Below are 18,911 nucleotides of genomic sequence, written 5' to 3' on the forward strand. Positions count from 1 at the left end.
GCTGACAAAACCTGCTGACAACCCCATGCAAGCCTACGCAGCCGATCGACAAACCAAACCTGCATCAGTCGATGCCGCTTGGTCAATAACCCAACCTCTCCAGAAAAAGTAACCTTGCGCCGTGTCAAAGACCACCAAACACATAAAAACGGAAATCTAGGGTTACAGCCTGTCCCATGCTCCGGGCATATGGGACCGATTGGCACAAAACCTTTACCAAGCTGCCTTTGAGTGACTTCACTGGCTTCCACTTCAGCCAAATCGACGTTGATCAACCCGATCCATTTAGGTTTGCCACCCCCACTAGGGCCGTCTTCACGTCCGCCACCTTGCCAGGAACGGAATGGACATCATGGGCATAATGGACTTGGCCCAAGACGGACAGAATCTAGTGCGGACGGAAAAACCCGCTCCGAGAGGAAGCGCTGTGTTGGCTGCACGCTCATTGACTGGGACGGGGCACGCTAAACAATGACCACGCACGCGATCAGAGCTCGCGCATGAACCGGCCTCCGGACGCGCGGCCCCCGCGGCCGGTGATACTGTGCCGGCGGACGCTCCGCTGGCGGTCTGTGACCTGCCGTGCATCTCACGCTTGCCAGCCAGCGGGGCCGAGGACAACTGAATATTACATATAGTCCGAGTCATTCATGAGGATTGGAATGTGGATATTCACACTAGACCGAGCCAGGCAAGGACTGACGGAGACTCCACAACGTTCCATTTGTCGAGGATGCGGATCATGCGCAGCATTTCTAGAAATCGACCAAAGTCGTCCGCTTGTGCGTAATGATCCTTTCAGATAATAATATCACCGTAAAATGATATGCAAGGCACGCGGAAGCTCGCTGCATCTGAGTGCCATGTAACCGCTTGTCCAGCGATACACGAAAACCCCCTAAATAAAGCACCCGCTCGATGTAGTTTACTTGAAAGGACTTAAACAACGCCAGAACATCGTTTCCAAAGATGGCCTGAGCGGACAAACAGACTTTCGTCAGCAGGACCTGAACGTCATTTATCGTTACCGGACCGATCAAAGTATTTGCTTAAACCATACCAACACATTTCAATGCCTTGCGGTTGGATGGGATCAGGTGCACAACAGCTGGAGTGAGTGGCAACCAACTGACCCGTGAAAGACCACGACCACGCACACGAAGCAAACATACCTGGGAATTGAGGGGACCTTTGGCCTCAGGTCCGGTTACCACCGGTTTCGCCGCGGTAACCCCCCTCAGTTTAAAGCCTGGGGATACTTGTGCTGAGTGTGCCCTAGCTCATGACAACGCCAGCATATAACAGGGGGCGGGCGCCCGCGACCGCGGCCCAATGGTGCCCGAGTGCGCTTCACCTTCTGGTGACTAGAAAAGGACCGCATATCCAACATCGCATTCATTCACATTCGTCTGTCCCGGAAACCGGCCCAGCCCGACCCGAGCTCCGGCTAGCCCGGCCCTGCTGCACCGCTGCCCTCCCCCTAGGCGCGTTCCTGTGCGCCGCCGCCTGTGCGCCGCCGGCCAGCTCACCCTGGCCGGGTCACGTGCCATTTCCCGTCCCCCTGAGCCGACCTCTAATTGACCCGCCTGGCTGCGAATGACGTCATACCGCCCCCGGCGACAGCGCCAGACGACCGGCAGGCCGGCCGGCGGCCGCGTGGACCTCGAGCGCGGAACACGGAACACGGAACACGGAACACGGCACGGGAGAGCTCGGCTACCTCGTTACGGAAATGATCAACTGCTCCCTTCTTTACAGCAGACCCCTCCCCAACTGAACTGACTTAGGCCGGCGAACGATGGACAGCCCCTTACTTTGTTTTGCACATACCGACATCTCATCAAGGTCAGTGCAGGGATCCAGTGCTGGGTTGCAACAGACGTAACTGTGCCACAACATCGGACGAAATCCGCCCAAGAATCGACTCTCGACTCTCCAGAGCGCGGCGGCTCGTGCAGCCATGCCAGGCTCCGAGCTACGAAGCGCACAGTTACAGCAAGTTATTTCGATTAAGGCGCACTCACGTGGTGGTTGTTCTGCGCCTGCTGGTGTCGTACAAAAAAGAGGAAACACAACCAGTACAGAGGTACACCTATACGCATAGACACACAGTTTCAGTCGATGAGACAGCGATTTAAAACAGTCAAGAATGCCTGGCGCGAGGGGGCGCGGATGGCCGCCGCGGGCAGCCGATTCCACGCGGCGGCGACGCGGCACGGAACGTGTCGCTGGGTGGCGCTCAGTCGAACTCACCATGAAACAAGGGGAATGAAACGGCAAAAACATGCCGTTTGTCTCGGAGGGCTGCTTGCGGCTGTGGCTGCACCGGTGCTGGTACCAGCTCCTCGATGGACCGAGTTCTCGACGCAGCGCCGACGTCAGGCTTCGAACATCCCTTGTGGCCTCTTCGAACAGCACTTTTATCACCGCCATCCGCGAGCCGAGTCCAAAAAGCGTCTTCCCCACCGCTTTTTCTGCCCCCCTCCCCCTGCCAGCCGAAAGACATCCGTCCGTCGCAAAAAGTCTTTCAACTCTTCTTGGCACGCCCCACTTGCTTCACCCGCGTGATATGCGCGTACCCTCACTGGTATCAGAAGACTGACCTCCCGGTGACCTCTGACCGCGGCGGCCGGTCAACCCCCGCCTCCGGCGGTCGGCCGCGAGGGCGTGGCTAGGTACAACGTTAACTAGAAACGCACTACATCACAGTGCATTTAGGCCCTCCAACTAGCCGTTGATGCCCGTCTTACAGTCCGGCTCGATCTGCCGACGTCTGTTCGACTCATGGTTAGGCAGCGCGCCTTGGTGTGAACATCTACGCCGAACAGGCTGCAATTGGGTGAGAAGGATAACAAAATTGATTGGCTCAGCTTCTTGCTTAGTTCTTATGCCTGAGATGCATGGAAGGTATTTGTCATAACCAAAGAAAGCGGAATTTCCGGAATGCAGTTGTCCCATCATGAGACAGATTTTCTTAAAGGGAGTGTTCCATATTTGTATGGGGCTTTTAATGCAGTTGTTCCATCACGAGTGGAGTTTCTTAAAGGGAGGTGTTCCATATTTGTATGGGCTTTTAGTACTAAAATGACCGTCTTGGTGCTCATTTCGCGCAGTTTCACAGCCCTGTCCTAAAGAGCTAGACCTTCTATTTCTGACCTAAACGCCCTCAAAGATGTGCAGACTATTTCGGTGCAAAGTACGCCTTGGTTGCCCAGGCGTTCCACATTAACATCATTCAAATCCTACTATTCCACTGGCCATAACGCGAAGGCCAAGAAAATATAATTATCGAATGACTGATAGCTGGCGTTGTGAGGCACGAATGTCCAGATACAATGGTCGCCAATTGGTCCTCATCCAATGTTGCACAGGGTTTGCAAGTTTCTGACACGAAGTGACATTCAGTGCTACACCATACAAGATGTACATTCTTCCAGCTGCTACAAGACCTGTAATCGTACAACTTAGGGACAGCGCTATGACTGAGCTCTGAATACAAGTCAGTTGTTTAAACTTACGATGATATGCAAGAACACCATGAGAAAGGACCAAGGCACGAACAGTTAACGGGTACTTACGTTCCGCACACAGCCAGTACCCGCCGCGGGCCACATCTCGGGGAGATCGGAGAAACTGCAAGTGAGTGCTGTCGTAGAAACGTCCCCGTGACACAATCAAAGACAACGACGTATTGAGGAGAATAGTTTAGTGAAACAGGTAAATTTTTGTTGTCTTGAACATTCTTTCTAAGTAAAAGTATGCCAATAGTAAAAGTAAGCTTATTTCACCACATCTGATGCGTGTTCAATTTTTCAAATTTTCCTTTGGCGTGTCAAGTGGTTTTCAGTCTCAACATGTCCAGAACGATAAAAAATGTTGCCATTTCGAAACGTTATGCCAAACGTTGCCTGTAGGGGGGGGATCAAGCAACGTGCTCCGTAACGCCACGACCAGGGGATTGCTGCCATATGTGAAGGCATCACCAAACGCGTTAAACCGATTTGAAAGCTACTTCCATCCTCCTAACTATCCGTGGTAAAACTAAAATGGTAAAAACGTGGTAAAAAAACAACACCGGAAGCAGCGAGCGTTTGACGAAACTAAAAATGCTGCATCAGTTACGACTAGGTAACATAACTTTCTGTGTATCTAACTTCGAAAACATGTATTCATGTATAAAGCATTACTCGCCTGCACGGCTTGAAGGCTGCCAATTTTGCTCGTAGCCGAGATAAAAGCTTAGCAATGGTCAGTGCTCCTCATGAACATTGCGCCTTATCAGACAAGGATGAAACATGTTGAACAGCTCCCAACGGAGGCAAAGGAACAAACCCGTCCCTTGTTCACTTAAGTCCTTGCAGTTAATCTGACCCAGTTCGAATTTAAAGGGCAATATTTATGCGGTATGCATTGTGCTGACTTTTTGAGATGGAACTAGCGGAGCGCTCGCAGAAATCAAGCGAGGAGATGATGGGTGAGAGAGAAGGGAATGGAAGATAGGGAAAGAGAGAGGCGTCGATCGAGGGAGAGAGAGAGAGAGAGAGAGAGAGAGAGAGAAGAGAGAGAGAGAGAGAGAGAGAGAGATAGAGAGAGAGAGAGATAGGAGGAGAGAGAGAGAGAGAGAGAGATAGGAGAGAGAGAGATAGGAGAGAGAGGAGAGACGACGAGAGAGAGAGAGAGAGAGAGAGAGAGAGGGAGAGAGAGGGAGAGAGTAAGGGATCAGATCGAGGAGAAGGGGAGGATCGAGACAAGAGAAAGAGTCAGCGATCTCCATTTTACTTTCCTTTGAAGTAATTGGGATTGGTACTATTAGTACCTGAAGGCCGAATAAGTGAGGTGGCGAAATTGCGACCCAGTCAGACGGGCAGATAGCAGTGAAGATCTCCTGAAAAGCCCGCCAACATTTGCAGACTGGCTTAGCGTACTGAGAAGCTAGCATTACAAATATCCAGGAACTCCAGTATGCTATGTGGTACAAAATGAACGTAAAACTTGCAGTGATGTGCTCATGTACCTTATGTTCCAGCAGTTCTGCAGCATTTGCTAGATTTTTCTCGCCCAGTATTCTCTTTGTACTTGTATGCAGTGGGGCTCAGACGGGCAGTGCGGGCTCAAGCTAGCATATGGGAGCGGGGGGGGGGGGGGGGGGGGGGGGGGGCAAAGTATATCAAGTCACTCCCCTGCCCAACACCTATGAATTTAATGTCCCCAAACTACATAGTTCCAAACGGCATATCATATCATTGCATTGCACGTTGGCGCCGTTCTCATTCCGGCCCCCTTGGTTATGTGATGGGATGCGTGGCTGCAAGAGCCGGTGTTTTAAAGTCTGACGACTTTTCTTGAATAAATTGGCCATTGTGTGTCAAAATTCGGTTTGAGCTCGCTTCACCACGCAGAGGCAGCTTCAGGCACTTTTGCTGGGAGGCACATCGGCGCGAATGACGGCCAGTTCCGAGGCCGGCCTGGCGTCCACGACCCTCCGTCCGCGCCCGGCCGGTCCGTGGTATCCAAGCTGATCGCGCTCAGCGGATTTGTGATGCGTATAAATTGCAGAGAGCTTATGGATCCGCCGCAGATCTCGGGGCAATAAAGACATCAAGGAATGGGTTTACATAAATGGATGTGCATATCAGCCAAGTTACTCGACTTATGGAAGCAGGCAGTCTTACTAATGGAGGTAGCTGGAGGCATCCAATCATTCCTTTACCTGCCCTTTAACATTACTGGAGCCGTCATTGATTTAGATACGGATCATGTTTATCGTAAAATACTTTATATGTCTGCAGGATTTCACTCTTTTATGCAAGGTATCCTTTACATGCACTAAACACGCAACCAACAGGCTCTAAACAAAACTAAATGCAATTTACCAAGCTCCGGTAAATTTCTGGAAAAAACAAGACATGTTTTTATCCTCTTTTGCTCTCCTTAGTGTGCCATGCATGAATGGTACCTATTGTAGTTGCCGCGCCCTTAAAACCTCTACTAACTAATATTAACTGGTAAACTAACCAATACTAACTAACCAGCTGATAAGTGCGCCACGGATATCTCCGAGACCAATGTGTGTCAAAAGAGTTTACGCTCCGGCGGTAATTTTGAGCTCCGAACAATACAATCAGCCTCGTAGATTTCTAGGTTTCAGGGTCTCAACATCTTTAACTGTCTCCCGTCATGCAGTGAAATCCACCGCATGAAAATAGAGTTAAACCCTCAGGCCCACTCGGCAAACGGGCTAGTGTAAAACTATTCCACGTTTCGGACCATCTGGGCATCGGGCTCAACACCTGCACAACAAGATGAGTTTGCGAAGAGTTCTGTTCCAACGGCACTCGAGCAAACCAACCACGCGATCACTGCCCCTGAGCCCTGCCTCTCCGCCTCCAGACCACCAGTTCTACCACAAGTGGGCACTGCTGACCGACCCGGACGACCCCTGCGGCGGCCCCAAGGGGTACGTCAAGTGTGACATCAGCGTCATCGGCAAGGGTGACACAGTCAAGGCGCCCACGAGAACCGACAAGGACGAGGACGACATCGAGGCGTGAGTACTGCGCGTGAAGCGTGAGTGGCCGTGCTCGAGGCATGAGTGCTGCGCGCGAGGCAAGGGTGTCGCGTGCGAGGCATGGGTGTCGGGCACGAAGCAAGGATGTCGCGCGCGGGGCAAGGGTGTCGCGCGGAGCAAGGGTGTCGCGCACGAGGTATGGGTGCTGCGTTTAGGGCATGATAACCACAGATGAGGCGTGAGTAGTGCAAGCGTGGTGTGGGGGGGGGGAGGGGGGGAGTAGAATGCGTAGGGCATGAGTGCCGCAGATGAGGCATGAGTGCCGTGCCTTAATAGAGTGCAAATCACCAGGCACGTCGCGAGACGCGTGAAGAGATAGCGCGCGCGCCTGAGTGTGGCTGGTGGATGTGAGACGTAGGTGTCGTGTGCGAGAGAGGAGAAATAGGTTTAGGCTCTAATGGCATGCTGACTTGGTGCGATTTGTCGGCGGCCGAGGTTTTACTGGGCTCACATGCATCGCTCGCTTCCTAACAGTCTCTAAATATGGTGTGTCAAGGACGGAATGGATGTTTGACACGGGCTGGTACTGTTCTGCTCTACTAGATGTTATTACCCAACATTTTTGGTATGGGCTGCTCAACCACACCGGCAGCTCAGGTGCGGTTCGTCCGTAGCGTCTGCTTCGCTTAATGTCATTCACGGCCTCGCCATTTTTGCTTGTTCGCCAAAAACTGCCACCAATAGATTCAGCATGGTTTTCCTGGATCTTTCCTTTACGGTTCATTGTGCTGAACTTGCACTTCTGCTCCTGAACACCGTTGCTAAATACGGCCCATGTCATTACATCTCGCCTGACCATGCGTAATTAATTTGTTAGCATTTTTCCCTAAGTTCTCTTCGTCGAAGGACAGAACGGAGCGGCCAAGCGTGATGTTAGACTATACGTCACCGAGACCTGCGCACATATCGTTCTTGAATGGGACCCGCTTTGCAGAAGTACAGAACCCCATTCTGCCGCTGTTATGACAGTTTAAAACACGCGATTACGGTTCTCACGATTTATTACCCTAGCTTGCGTCAAACGTGTGGCTCCATGTGGTACGGCAGGCCGCTGGTGTCCAGTGCATAATTACAGGTGGTGTAATCTACAGACACTTACGGAACCTGCGCACCAAGGATATGTTTAAACCGCATTGACCGTAATGCCGGGTGCAGGCCGCTCAGTATTAAAAGCAGTGGTAAACACTATACAGAACACAACGCTCATGCTGCACTTGCACTCAACCTTCCTGACAGCAAATATACCGTTCGTCGTATAGGGCCAATAATCTACTCACATCACATGCTTTGCGGGGCAAGTAAACCATGGTGTAATAACGCCTCTGTCAGATGAAAGCTCCTGTTGCCTCAGTGAATAAGCGTCTCATTTTGTGTTTTGGGTAATTATCGCGACATGGGCGCCTAAAATCTGTTTCCAGCGCGTGTGTGATCATGAAGTCAATGTGGAACGCATTACCAGTTTCATGCTGCGCAGCGGCGCATGGCTGATAATAATCAATGATAATGGCATAGTGACGGTAAATGATATGATGATTATGACTGCGAGGCAATTTGGTAATTTGTTCACCTAAAACGAACGGGACATTTGAGGTCTGTTAGCCGCTATGTGTGCGGGACACGAACTGTAAGACGAGTAGCGAATGCTTCTATAGGTACGCAAGACGGGATGTGTTAAGTAAGTCACAGGAATGGTTCATGGCTGGAGGATGTTTCGAAATCAGATATGCACTTGTATTGCAATCAATCGGAATTCATATACTTCTTCATCAACGTACAATATACATATTTTTCTGGCTTCACCGATGAGTCATCAACTTTTCCTGGTCCTGCTCCATGGGTCGAGTTTAAATCCGTATCCGTATATACTTGTTAAAGACCAGGACCCCAGGCAATCTCCAGTTCTATATTATTCCTACGCTGATCCATGTCCACAATCACCTTTAAAATCCAGCAATTCTATTCGAGTCTCTCATGTCTTGTTTAACGACTGACACGTCTGATCTTGACCTGCGGCACGAACCAGTGTCGCAGTCAGGGGAGGGAATGGGGGGGGGGGGGGGGGCGCACACCCCTTTCCCCGTAGGTCCTTAGGACCCCAAAGCGCCCCACGGGACTTGGCCGAAAGGACTCCTGGGGACACACAACAAAAGGCTCAGTTCTACGGAAGGAAGGGCTGGCCGGAGGTCGTACTAACAGGCCCCGGTCCTCGGGGCCGGATCCTCGAATGTCAGTCGGAACGCCCCCTGCGCCGGTCGGAGGCCTCTAAGTCGATAAGGGTCTCTATGTCTGTCAGTTTCCACCAGCACCAAGTAGTCGGCCTCGTAACGTCGGCCTCGTCTGGGCCTGAGGGCCCATAATTTAACAGGAACAAGGCCGAGCCCTCAATTTACATTGATCGGGGACCTTGAACCAATGAGGGGCCGCCGTATTGTTCAGGGACCCGCAGTGCTTAAGAGGGGTCCTGTGCTGGCAAGGGGTCCAAAGTCAGTCAGAGGTAGATTTCCAGGGCGCCCGAAGGGAGGCCCTTCAGGCACCTATTCGGCCCTTATTTCACAACTTAAAGATTTTCCAGATGTTCTCTTCAATGGCCCATTGGAGGGCCAAGGGGCTCAAAGGGCTCGCTCTAGGGCACATTAAGAACCCCGGCCAGTGGGGCCAGGTCCTCGAATGTCAGTCAGAGGGCTTCTTGTAGTGACTGGGGAGCCATGGAGCACTGATAATCTCTGTTTCGGCTAGAGACCGCCAGCACGGACCAGTCAGCTCTGTGCCAGTCTAAGCCCAAGGCGCTCACTTCCCAACCAGGGACAAGGCCGGGGCCCGTGATTTAGATTGGTCGGGGCCCCTGGAATAATAAGGGGCCCCTGTGGGCCACAGGGGCACCTGTGGGCAACAGTGCTCCTTAGGTCAGGGACCAAAGTGCCCAACAGGGGGTCCTGCGTTGACAAAGGGCCCCGAGTCGGCCAAAAGAACATTTGCTGAACGGAGACAGAGACGGTGCCCCGCATCCCAGAGGGCCTCTGGCGTTGGTCTGGGCCCTCTGACAATGAAGGGAGATATGGCAACTTATGAGACTCTTGAAATTCCACAATGAGACAATGGAAGTGCCCTGTGTCAGTCGGCGGCCACAGTACTGAACAGTACCGTGCGATTTGGTGTCTTTAAGCGTTCGCAGGCTCTTTTTCAGATGTGTGATTCTTTTTCGCCCGCTTATTGGCCGCCAGGTGTTAGCCACGGAGTGGACGCCTGCGCAGCCCATGCAGACTACAATGCAGGACGTCTGTTTTGGTTTCTATGGCTCGCGGAGGCGTATGCCCAAAACTACGTTACTAATTTTTCACTAATCATTTCTGAGTGTAGGTTGAATATACCCAGCTGAACATGGGCTGTTCATGGTAGTGTGGATTCGTGACACCCGTTCCGATAAACAATCTACGTTCATGGGCCCTCAATGTCTCTTTTAGGAACCCACAAAAAATTGCCGGCAAAACTTCCGGCTGCTATCGTTTTACGAAAGCGACCACTTAAACCATTGTAAAACAAATGGTGGAAGTGTTGTCACTCCATTTAATCATTCAACGCACGCTTCATTTAGTTTATTGACTTAAGATAAAAGAGAATGGTGTCTTCCGTTGGCTTGTGGCTTCTGTTCCAATAAGAAGGCAAATATAAAAATAGAACAGAGAAGAAAATCGGGCCCGCTAAAATAATGGTAAGCAATATCTGGGATCATATATCATATATCACAACTTTAAGCGGGGAAGAGGGCTTGCACCATCATGAGCCCCTTTTTCAACCCCCGTGCCCTCCCCCCTCCTTACCCACACGACTCTGTTTGCGCCCGTGGCAGGAACCTGCTGTTGCCGGACGGGGTGACGGCCGAGCGGCAGCGGGCACGGATCGCCGTCACCATCCACAGTGCCGACGGCCTGCCGCGCATGAACTCCTCGCTCATGGCCAACGTCAAGCGAGCCATCACGGGCGAGACCAGCGACCTGGTCAACCCGTACGTGCGGGTGTCCTTCGCCGGACTGACGGTACGTGCGGGTGTTCTTCGCTGGACTGACGGTACATGCCCGTCCCGTTGCCAACGATATATGTGGATCTTGATTCCGACTAATGTCTGGCGTCCGACGTCTCATGTGGGTCTTATTACTGACGTTTTTTCCGGGTTTTGATACTGTCGATGCTTTCGGAGATTGTTACTGACGGTGCGTGCGGCACCAGTCACTTCCGGTGCGTGCGGCCCTAGTTACTGGTGGTACAAGTTGGTTTTGTTTCCAACGGTGCGGGAGGGTCTCGCCATTGACGGTACGGGAGGATCTCGTAATTGACGGTAGGGAAGGGTCTCGCCATTGACGGTGCGGGTGGGGGTCTCGCCATTTGACGGTAGGGGAAGGGTCTCGCCATTAACGGTGCGGGAGGGTCTCGTCATTGACGGTACGGGAGGGTCTCGCCATTGACGGTGCAGAAGGGTCTCGCCATTAACGGTGCGGGAGGGTCTCGTCATTAACGGTGCGGGAGGGTCTCGTCATTGACGGTAACGGGAGGGTCTCGCCATTGACGGTACGGGAGGGTCTCGCCATTGACGGTGCAGAAGGGTCTCGCCATTAACGGTGCGGGAGGGTCTCGCCATTAACGGTGCGGGAGGGTCTCGTCATTAACGGTGCGGGAGGGTCTCGCCATTAACGGTGCGGGAGGGTCTCGTCGTTGACGGTGCGAGAAGGTCTCACCATTAACGGCGCGGGAGGGTCTCGTCGTTGAAGGTACGGGGGTTCTCGCCATTGACGGTACAGGAGGGCTTTGTCGCCGGGCTGACTGTACAGGTGGGCTCCGATCTTCGGACTTATCGTACCAGTAGGATTCAGTCGTCGGACATAAGGGACTTGTGACGCAACTGATGACGCAAGCCTGGCCATTTGCGCCAGTTAGCATGCGGCCGACATCACCAGTGCTATTTTTATGGGCGGCGAGCACCAAAAGCGAACACTGCTGGTGAACGTCTGATATGTAACTAAAGCATGCAGCGCGGTCTTTCTCGTACGGAGGCAAGAGCCAGAAAAGGTTCTGCACTGCTTTCGTTTGAGGTTGTGTCATATCCATCTCCCCCACCGTTCTGAACACTTCTCCAGCACCACGAAAAGCCGGGCCAGCGGACTGTGGCTCCATTCCTGCTGGTTTCCCTTGTGACTGCTATTTAAAATAACCTTTTTGGGCTCAGCGCAGTAGAGCATTTGCATTTATGGCTTTGTCAAGGGTAAAGTAGTCCTGTCTCATGGCATTTTACGAATGAAGAGGCGCTTAAAATACACGCTTGTTATTTTGCTATGTCGCATCCATACTATGCCTGTACCTTTGATGAGTTCTTCAGTCAACTCCTCTGAACTGCGTATGGTGGCTCTTTTATCTCATGTTGGTACTGTGTCGCCAGACAACATTGAGTCGGATTCGTAGAACGACTTGGGAGATCTTTGCTAAAAGAGTACCATTTTTAATTGCGGAAGGCCGAATTGGATCACTATGGCTTACCCAAACAAGGAAGTTGAGCTGTGGCGGTTAAAATTAAGGGCCATACATATGTTGTACTCCAGCAGTTATTACATAAATGACAGTGGTGTAGATACCAACCTTTTCTCACCTGGTACAGAACTTAGACTTGCATCTGTCCTGCCAGAGAAGCTATACGTGCCACCAAGTCAGGTTCGGCATTCACGAAATAAATAGTGCAGTCCTAATGTCCAAGAGTCACGCGAACACGGATGCATGCACCACGAGCATATCGCGAAGTGTCGCACAAACTTGCTAATGGCTAGGGCAACCTTTTGACCCCACAAAGGCTTCATTCCAATTGAAGCTCTGACGTAATGCCTGACGCTGCTGTGACGTCATTGACCAAACGGCGGAGCTTTGACGTCCAGCGGTGGGTCCCATGGGGCGCTGAGAGACGTGCCTCGGCTGGCTGACTTGTCACAGGAGTTCGATGGGAGGGGGGGGGGGGTCCAGCACTCTCATACCCGTCTAGCAGGTCACAAAGGACGCATAGATGGTACTGGGGGAGGGAAGGGGAGATCTGAAATGCGCGAAGTTCTGTGGAGAAACCCATCAGGGATTGTTTGTTATGATCGTTGGTTGATCTGGGCTTATGCATCACGATTTTTAGCGGGATGCGAGTAGAGATGGGCGATATATTAGAGCTCTCTTGCCTATCTCAACCACTTGGGATTAAACTCTTCACGAGCGCGACCATTGGTGGAGCAACACTGCAGTCTGTACCTTGATGCCGCTTCCAGACGGGCCGCCTGTGTGATGGCTCCACTCACAGCTGACGTACGCGGCACGCCTCGGTGAGATGGCGGCCTCTTGCCGGGGCGCCTGTGGAGCCGACTCACGGCCGGCTTACACAGCACGCCTCCGTAAGATGGGTGGACTGGGGCTAATATTCAGGATAAAAGAACGCACGATGAAACAAGAGTAAGTGCATGCATGGGGAATGCACAAATGCAAAGCGGTATGACAGTGGTTTTCCTTGTTTGGTTGATCACGCCGTACCCCGTATATACATAATTAAAACGTTATCATTGTTTCGTGGAGCAGAATGTACGGTATTCACCGTTTGCCTCTGAAAAAATTGACCTCTCACCGAAACCTGATCTTCTGCTATTTTCCACACAATTCTTCAAACTTTGTCACACTCCTTACTGTGACCTGGTGGGATGAGATTAAAGCATGGATGTGTTTGTGATGTCTGGCATCAGTAATGGATCCGAGATCCTAGTCATGACAAAGAGGACGTTTCAGATGTATTCAGTCTTGGCAGATTGACCAGGCTTGGCATTTCGCCCCCGTACAATGAAGGACTTTACGGTATATTACGGTTTTTGCTTGAATTGACATTTGTAGGCGCGTTGCATGGAGTGGAAAACATTCATGTGAAACGCTGGCTTGGGAAACCGCACGGTAGACAAGTAGTGAACTTCTTTAAAGCAGCACTTGGAAATGCAAATAGCTTCACAATTAGCTTAAAATCTAGATGAAAATCTAAATGTGGCTTTTCTTTATTGTCAAGGGTATGGCCAGAGGCCACTCATAACAAATATCGTAGTTTGTGTAAGCATTTCTTAAAATCAATACGACGGCCACCGTTGCAAGGGGTGACGAAAAACGTGGTTCATATTACGGCATGACGCCATGGATAAATGAAAGTAATTCACCCCAAACGAAGGGCATTTTGAGACGGGCTCGAGGGTATTTTGACAACCCATGGTGTATTCGAAGTAAATTAGAGTTAAATTTCATTTCGGACTCACTAGCGCTAACTAAATACCTTTGAAGACACCTCGTTAAGCATGTCTCCGGCGGCTGGTGGCCGGTTACGAACCGACACCGCCCAGCGGGACCGGGCTGCACTGACCAGGCTACGCTGACCGGGCTACACTGACCGGGCTACACTGACCAGGCTACGCTGACTGGGCTACACTGACCGGGCTATACTGACCGGGCTACGCTGACTGGGCTACACTGACCGGGCTATACTGACCGGGCTACACTGACCGGGCTACTCTGACCGGGCTATACTGACCGAGCTACACTGACCGGGCTACGCTGACTGGGCTACACTGACCGGGCTACACTGACCAGGCTACACTGACCGGGCTACACTGACCAGGCTACACTGACCGGGCTGCACTGACCGGGCTATAACTGACCGGGCTTCACTGACCGGGCCACACTGACCGGGCTACACTGACCGGGCTACACTGACTTGGCTACACTGACCGGGCTACACTGACCGGGCTATACTGACCGGGCTTCACTGACCGGGCTACACTGACCAAGCCACACTGACCAGGCCACACTGATGGGGCTACACTGACCGGGCTATACTGACCGGGCTACACTGACCGGGCTACACTGACCGGGATACACTGACCAGGCTACCATGTTCGGGCTACACTGACTGGGCTACACTGACCTAGCTACACTGACCGGGCTACACTGACCGGGCTACACTGACCGGGCTACACTGACCGGGCTACACTGACCGGGATACACTGACCAGGCTACCATGACCGGGCTACACTGGCCGGGCTACACTGACCAGGCTACACTGACCGGGCTACACTGACCGGGCTACAATGACCGGGCTACACTGACCGGGCTACACTGACCGGGCTATACTGACCGGGCTACACTCACCGGGCTACACTGACCGGGCTATACTGACCAGGCTACACTGACCGGGCTACACTGACCAGGCTACACTGACCAGGCTACACTGACTTGGCTACACTGACCTGGCTACACTGACCGGGCTGCACTGACCAGGCCACACTGACCGTGCTACACTGACCGGGCTACACTGACCAGGCTACACTGACCAGACTACACTGACCAGGCTACACTGACCGGGCTACATTGACTTGGCTACACTGACCGGGCTACACTGACCGGGCTACACTGACCAGGCTACACTGACTCGGCCACACTGACCGGGCTACACTGGCGACGCGTGACCGTGCGCTCCTGGCCAGGCCGGATGCCGAGCGTACAGTCGAGGATTGGTCGTAGATGCACCAGATTCACGTGGCGCGTCTTCTAGAACCTGCTGCAGCTGCGAGAGTGCCTCCTGTGTTATCAATGGAAGCCTCCTATAGCGTTTACAGGACCGTATAGCGTTAATACGTATAGCGTTATACGTTCGATAACGCGAATGCATCCTAAATTATTTAGGATCCCTATGACCTTATGGGCTGTGTTTGCAAAGTTGCTGCACTCAACACATCAGTGTCAGAACAGCAGGCAGTTCCCGCGGAAAAATGTCTCCACGCCACTCTCCCCTTCAATTACCGAGAATTTGCCGCGTAATTATGGCTGTTAACGACTATGGTGCATATGTGACAGGGTCCGACAAACTGATTTAAGTGTTTTCTTGAATATTGAGACAGGATTCCACGCCGAAAGAGTAAAATGCAGACCCAGATCACATCGATGTGTTTTGCCCGTGTTAGCCAGACAGAATGTCTTATTGTCACGAAATGCTCTCAGGAAATCGCTCACAGAATAGTTGCTAGTCTGGTTTCCTTTTTTACAAGGGCTTTGTACTTTTTAATGCTAGTTTCGACACAACACATCAAATACCTTGCCAAGTGTTATCACAGTTTTATGACATCATTGCTCGTCTGTGCCGTATGAATTTATTTCCTGAATCATTCCCTGGTAAACGACTGAAATGTTTCGCAAAGCCAATGCAGACAGTAGGAAAGATAAGAGAACTAAACTTATAACTTCTTATAATCGGTGAAAGCGTTTGAGGTGCAAGCATACGAACCACGCCCGGATGAGGCACGCCTTATAACACACTGACTCAAATAATCTAAGATGCAACGTCTTTACCCGTACGCTGTGACTAGTTTCTCACCCCACGTTGACGCTAAGGATTTCTGTTCTGAGACACAAGGTAAGCCAAGGTTCCGCTGTCACTATGTCCTTTAGTTATTGCTCTCCTGTCTTAGTTTTCACGCTTGGCGCGAAGTCCCTCTGTATGTGCGCTCTATTCTATCTTCCCCAACAAACGCCTCGTGCGTTGCGGTGATAGTTCACCGTTTCAGCCGCCTCGTAAGCTTTGTGACTTCCTGCTGATTGAAAACGCTACAATAGATCCCCTGGTTTGTGAGAGCTAACCGTCATTTAAGCGACGCGTTCCTTGCACCCTTCTGTTACCTCGTGTTGCTCCTCCTGGCGCAAGCAGAAGTGTATTTATTCGAATCAATGTTTCAATATTGTAAGCTCCTTCATGATAGAAATCTGATAAAACGTTTAAGCCGTCTCTCTCGGTCTCATATATGACCGTGTTCTGAATGCACCATGTGTTGTCGTCATGGCTGGGAAATCAATAAAATTTTACATTTTAGCCTTCAACGTACTTAGATCGAACGTTTCCCACCGCAGCTTGCAGCCGAACGAACCTTTATCAGGAGCCGGAAAACGCGATAGGCTACGTGCAACGATCGGGTGCATTGCGGCGCAGTAGCGCAGAGTGTGCGGTCGCCGCCTGCCGGATGTCGCGCCGCATTGCTCTCAACCGCCGTTGCAGAAATAGGCTGAACCAGACACATAGCCAAAGTTTCCCCGGAGGCAGGTGGGCCAAATTCCATTTTTCTGGAATGCTGCGAATTCGGACCAAGTCCTGCAAATTCGCCGGCGTCTAGCGTACATTTCTTCGCTCGGGGGGGGGGGGAGTAGACATAAATCTTTGTCTCCCTCGGCTACGCCCCTGGCCTGAAGGATATAAGTTTGACCACAATGATCAGGGTTAGCCTTTAAGTCATCACCAGCACCGTCAGCAGTCCTCCGAATCGGTGTTTAATAACACCTAGTGAGCTCCCATGAGGCAGTGTTACTGCCAGTGATGACTTGTGGGAGATTACTCGATTTGTGCACGAAAACAGCATGGCCATCCTCTGTCAAACGGAAACCAAATTAGACGATACCATGCACTCAAGCATTTTGCCGTGTAAAATACAATGGAAACCTATCAAGCCGTCACAGAACACGTAATAAGGTGGCGTAGCTCTAAACACCATACCTGACCTGGCGGCAAACAGCCTAACTGAGTTTGAGTCACAAATACAGAGGGGGTCTGCGCCCCGGTCATAATAAGATCACCTAATGCTATCATATGTCGTATATATGCACCACCTAACCCCACAGCTCAGTAGCTTGAATTCTTTAACCAAATAAAGGAGCATGCGTGGATTCAATTCATCTTGCATTGCTCTGCACCGTGACCTGAATGCAGCAAAAGCGCTCTTGACAATAGTATTGCACTACCCATTGGAATCACTGATAAGCGCCTGCTGGTCGACACACATGTGAAACTTGACATGCATCACATTATCCATGAAGCTACAAGGATATCACCGCCACCTTGCCCTATTGGTCAGATTGCCTTCAAAAGTGGAACGAATTCTGTGAGTAAATATAAGTTGCTCAAAGCATGTGTTTTGCGTTTCGTTTTATGCATAACTCAAATCTACGTATTGGTTTTACCGCGGACGTCACATTGCTGAAAATTTGATTGCGATAACGAAGTCACCGACCTGAAAGTCATGCCTGACAATATTTCTTAGAATTCGCTTTGGGTAAGGGGCATTTTACGCGCTGAATTCAAGTGCTAATTTTCAAACAACTTATGCTAATAACAGTCGTATCGTGAATGCCCATCGCGCGTGGCAATCGATCAATCAATCAATAAATTAGTCAATATATATATATATACATATATATATATATAATATAATATATATATATATATATATATATGTGTGTGGTGTGTGTGTGTGTGTGTGTGTGTGTGTGTGTGTGTGTGTGTGTGTGTGGTGTGTGTGTGTGTGTGTGTGTGTGTGTGTGTGCGTGCGCGCGTGCGTGCGTGCGTGCGTGCGTGCGTGCGTGCATGCATGTATGCGTGTGTGTGTGTGTGCGTGCGTGGTGAAAATGTATCACCACCTTCTGTCCTGCCTGCCTGCAATGAACACTTTGAGCTTCCCTTACGCCGAGACAGGTCTACTGCACGAGCTGCAGCAGGACGTCGGTATGCTTGTTGGTCGGTATCCAAAACACCGAATGACGTGCCACCCACGACAGCGGACAGTGGACTATGTGCTGGAAGGAGGCCAAGTTAACGAGTTAACAAGATTAAAGAGGAACAAATGCTAACAAGCTATGGTGAAAGCGTTCTCAATCTGTGCAGACTCTGCCAATAAAAAGGTGCCAAACAAAATCACACATGCAAGCCCCACATCATAACGCCTTCACAGGGTATTAGGCTAAGTGCTGCATAAGACGCAGAAGACAAAGCCAAAAAGTCTCGACCATTCCAACCGGGTATAAGGCTAGAAATACCTTCCCAAAGGCATTAGTAAATCAGTCCAGCTCCTACAGTATGATTTCCGATACTCGGCACAAGTAAGGGCTGCCAGAAACACAGACGCTGGGCCAGAAGGCTTCGATGACCCGTACCGAGAATAAATAGTAAACCGTACCGAGTATAAACGAGAGTCGTTTATTTGTTGGCCACACGCCTTTGAAGAAACCTATCTACTCATCATCCTCAAAGGTATCCATTCATATTAAAGAACGACAACACGGCAAATGGAGAAGTTTGTAAGAAGTGGCTTCTACCCGTATTCAAGAATGATAATGCGGCGAATGGGGAGACTTTTAAGGAGCGAAGTTGATGGCAATAGTTTGGTGCAGAAACTTTGTTTATTTTAATGGCAGTGGTTGCAACTTCGCATCCAGTCCTTTAGCCTCGTTCGTTCTATCATACAGTGCACGGTTTATTTCG

The 18,911-nt window shown here is 51.0% G+C and overlaps 1 protein-coding gene across 1 annotated transcript in view; it reads left to right on the plus strand.

The window, feature by feature from the left end:
• The window catches only part of LOC119105419 (otoferlin), a 283,009-nt gene that overhangs the window by 184,839 nt on the left and 79,259 nt on the right, over positions 1 to 18,911 (plus strand). The window contains exons 13-14 of the mRNA XM_037228883.1: positions 6,391 to 6,547; positions 10,416 to 10,602. Of these exons, the coding sequence (XP_037084778.1) occupies positions 6,391 to 6,547; positions 10,416 to 10,602 (344 nt within the window). The remainder of the gene's footprint in view (positions 1 to 6,390; positions 6,548 to 10,415; positions 10,603 to 18,911) is intronic.

Source organism: Pollicipes pollicipes, unplaced genomic scaffold, assembly GCF_011947565.3.
Source record: "Pollicipes pollicipes isolate AB1234 unplaced genomic scaffold, Ppol_2.1 Scaffold_6138;HRSCAF=7277_pilon_pilon_pilon, whole genome shotgun sequence".
Classification (NCBI taxonomy): Eukaryota; Metazoa; Arthropoda; class Thecostraca; order Pollicipedomorpha; family Pollicipedidae; genus Pollicipes; species Pollicipes pollicipes.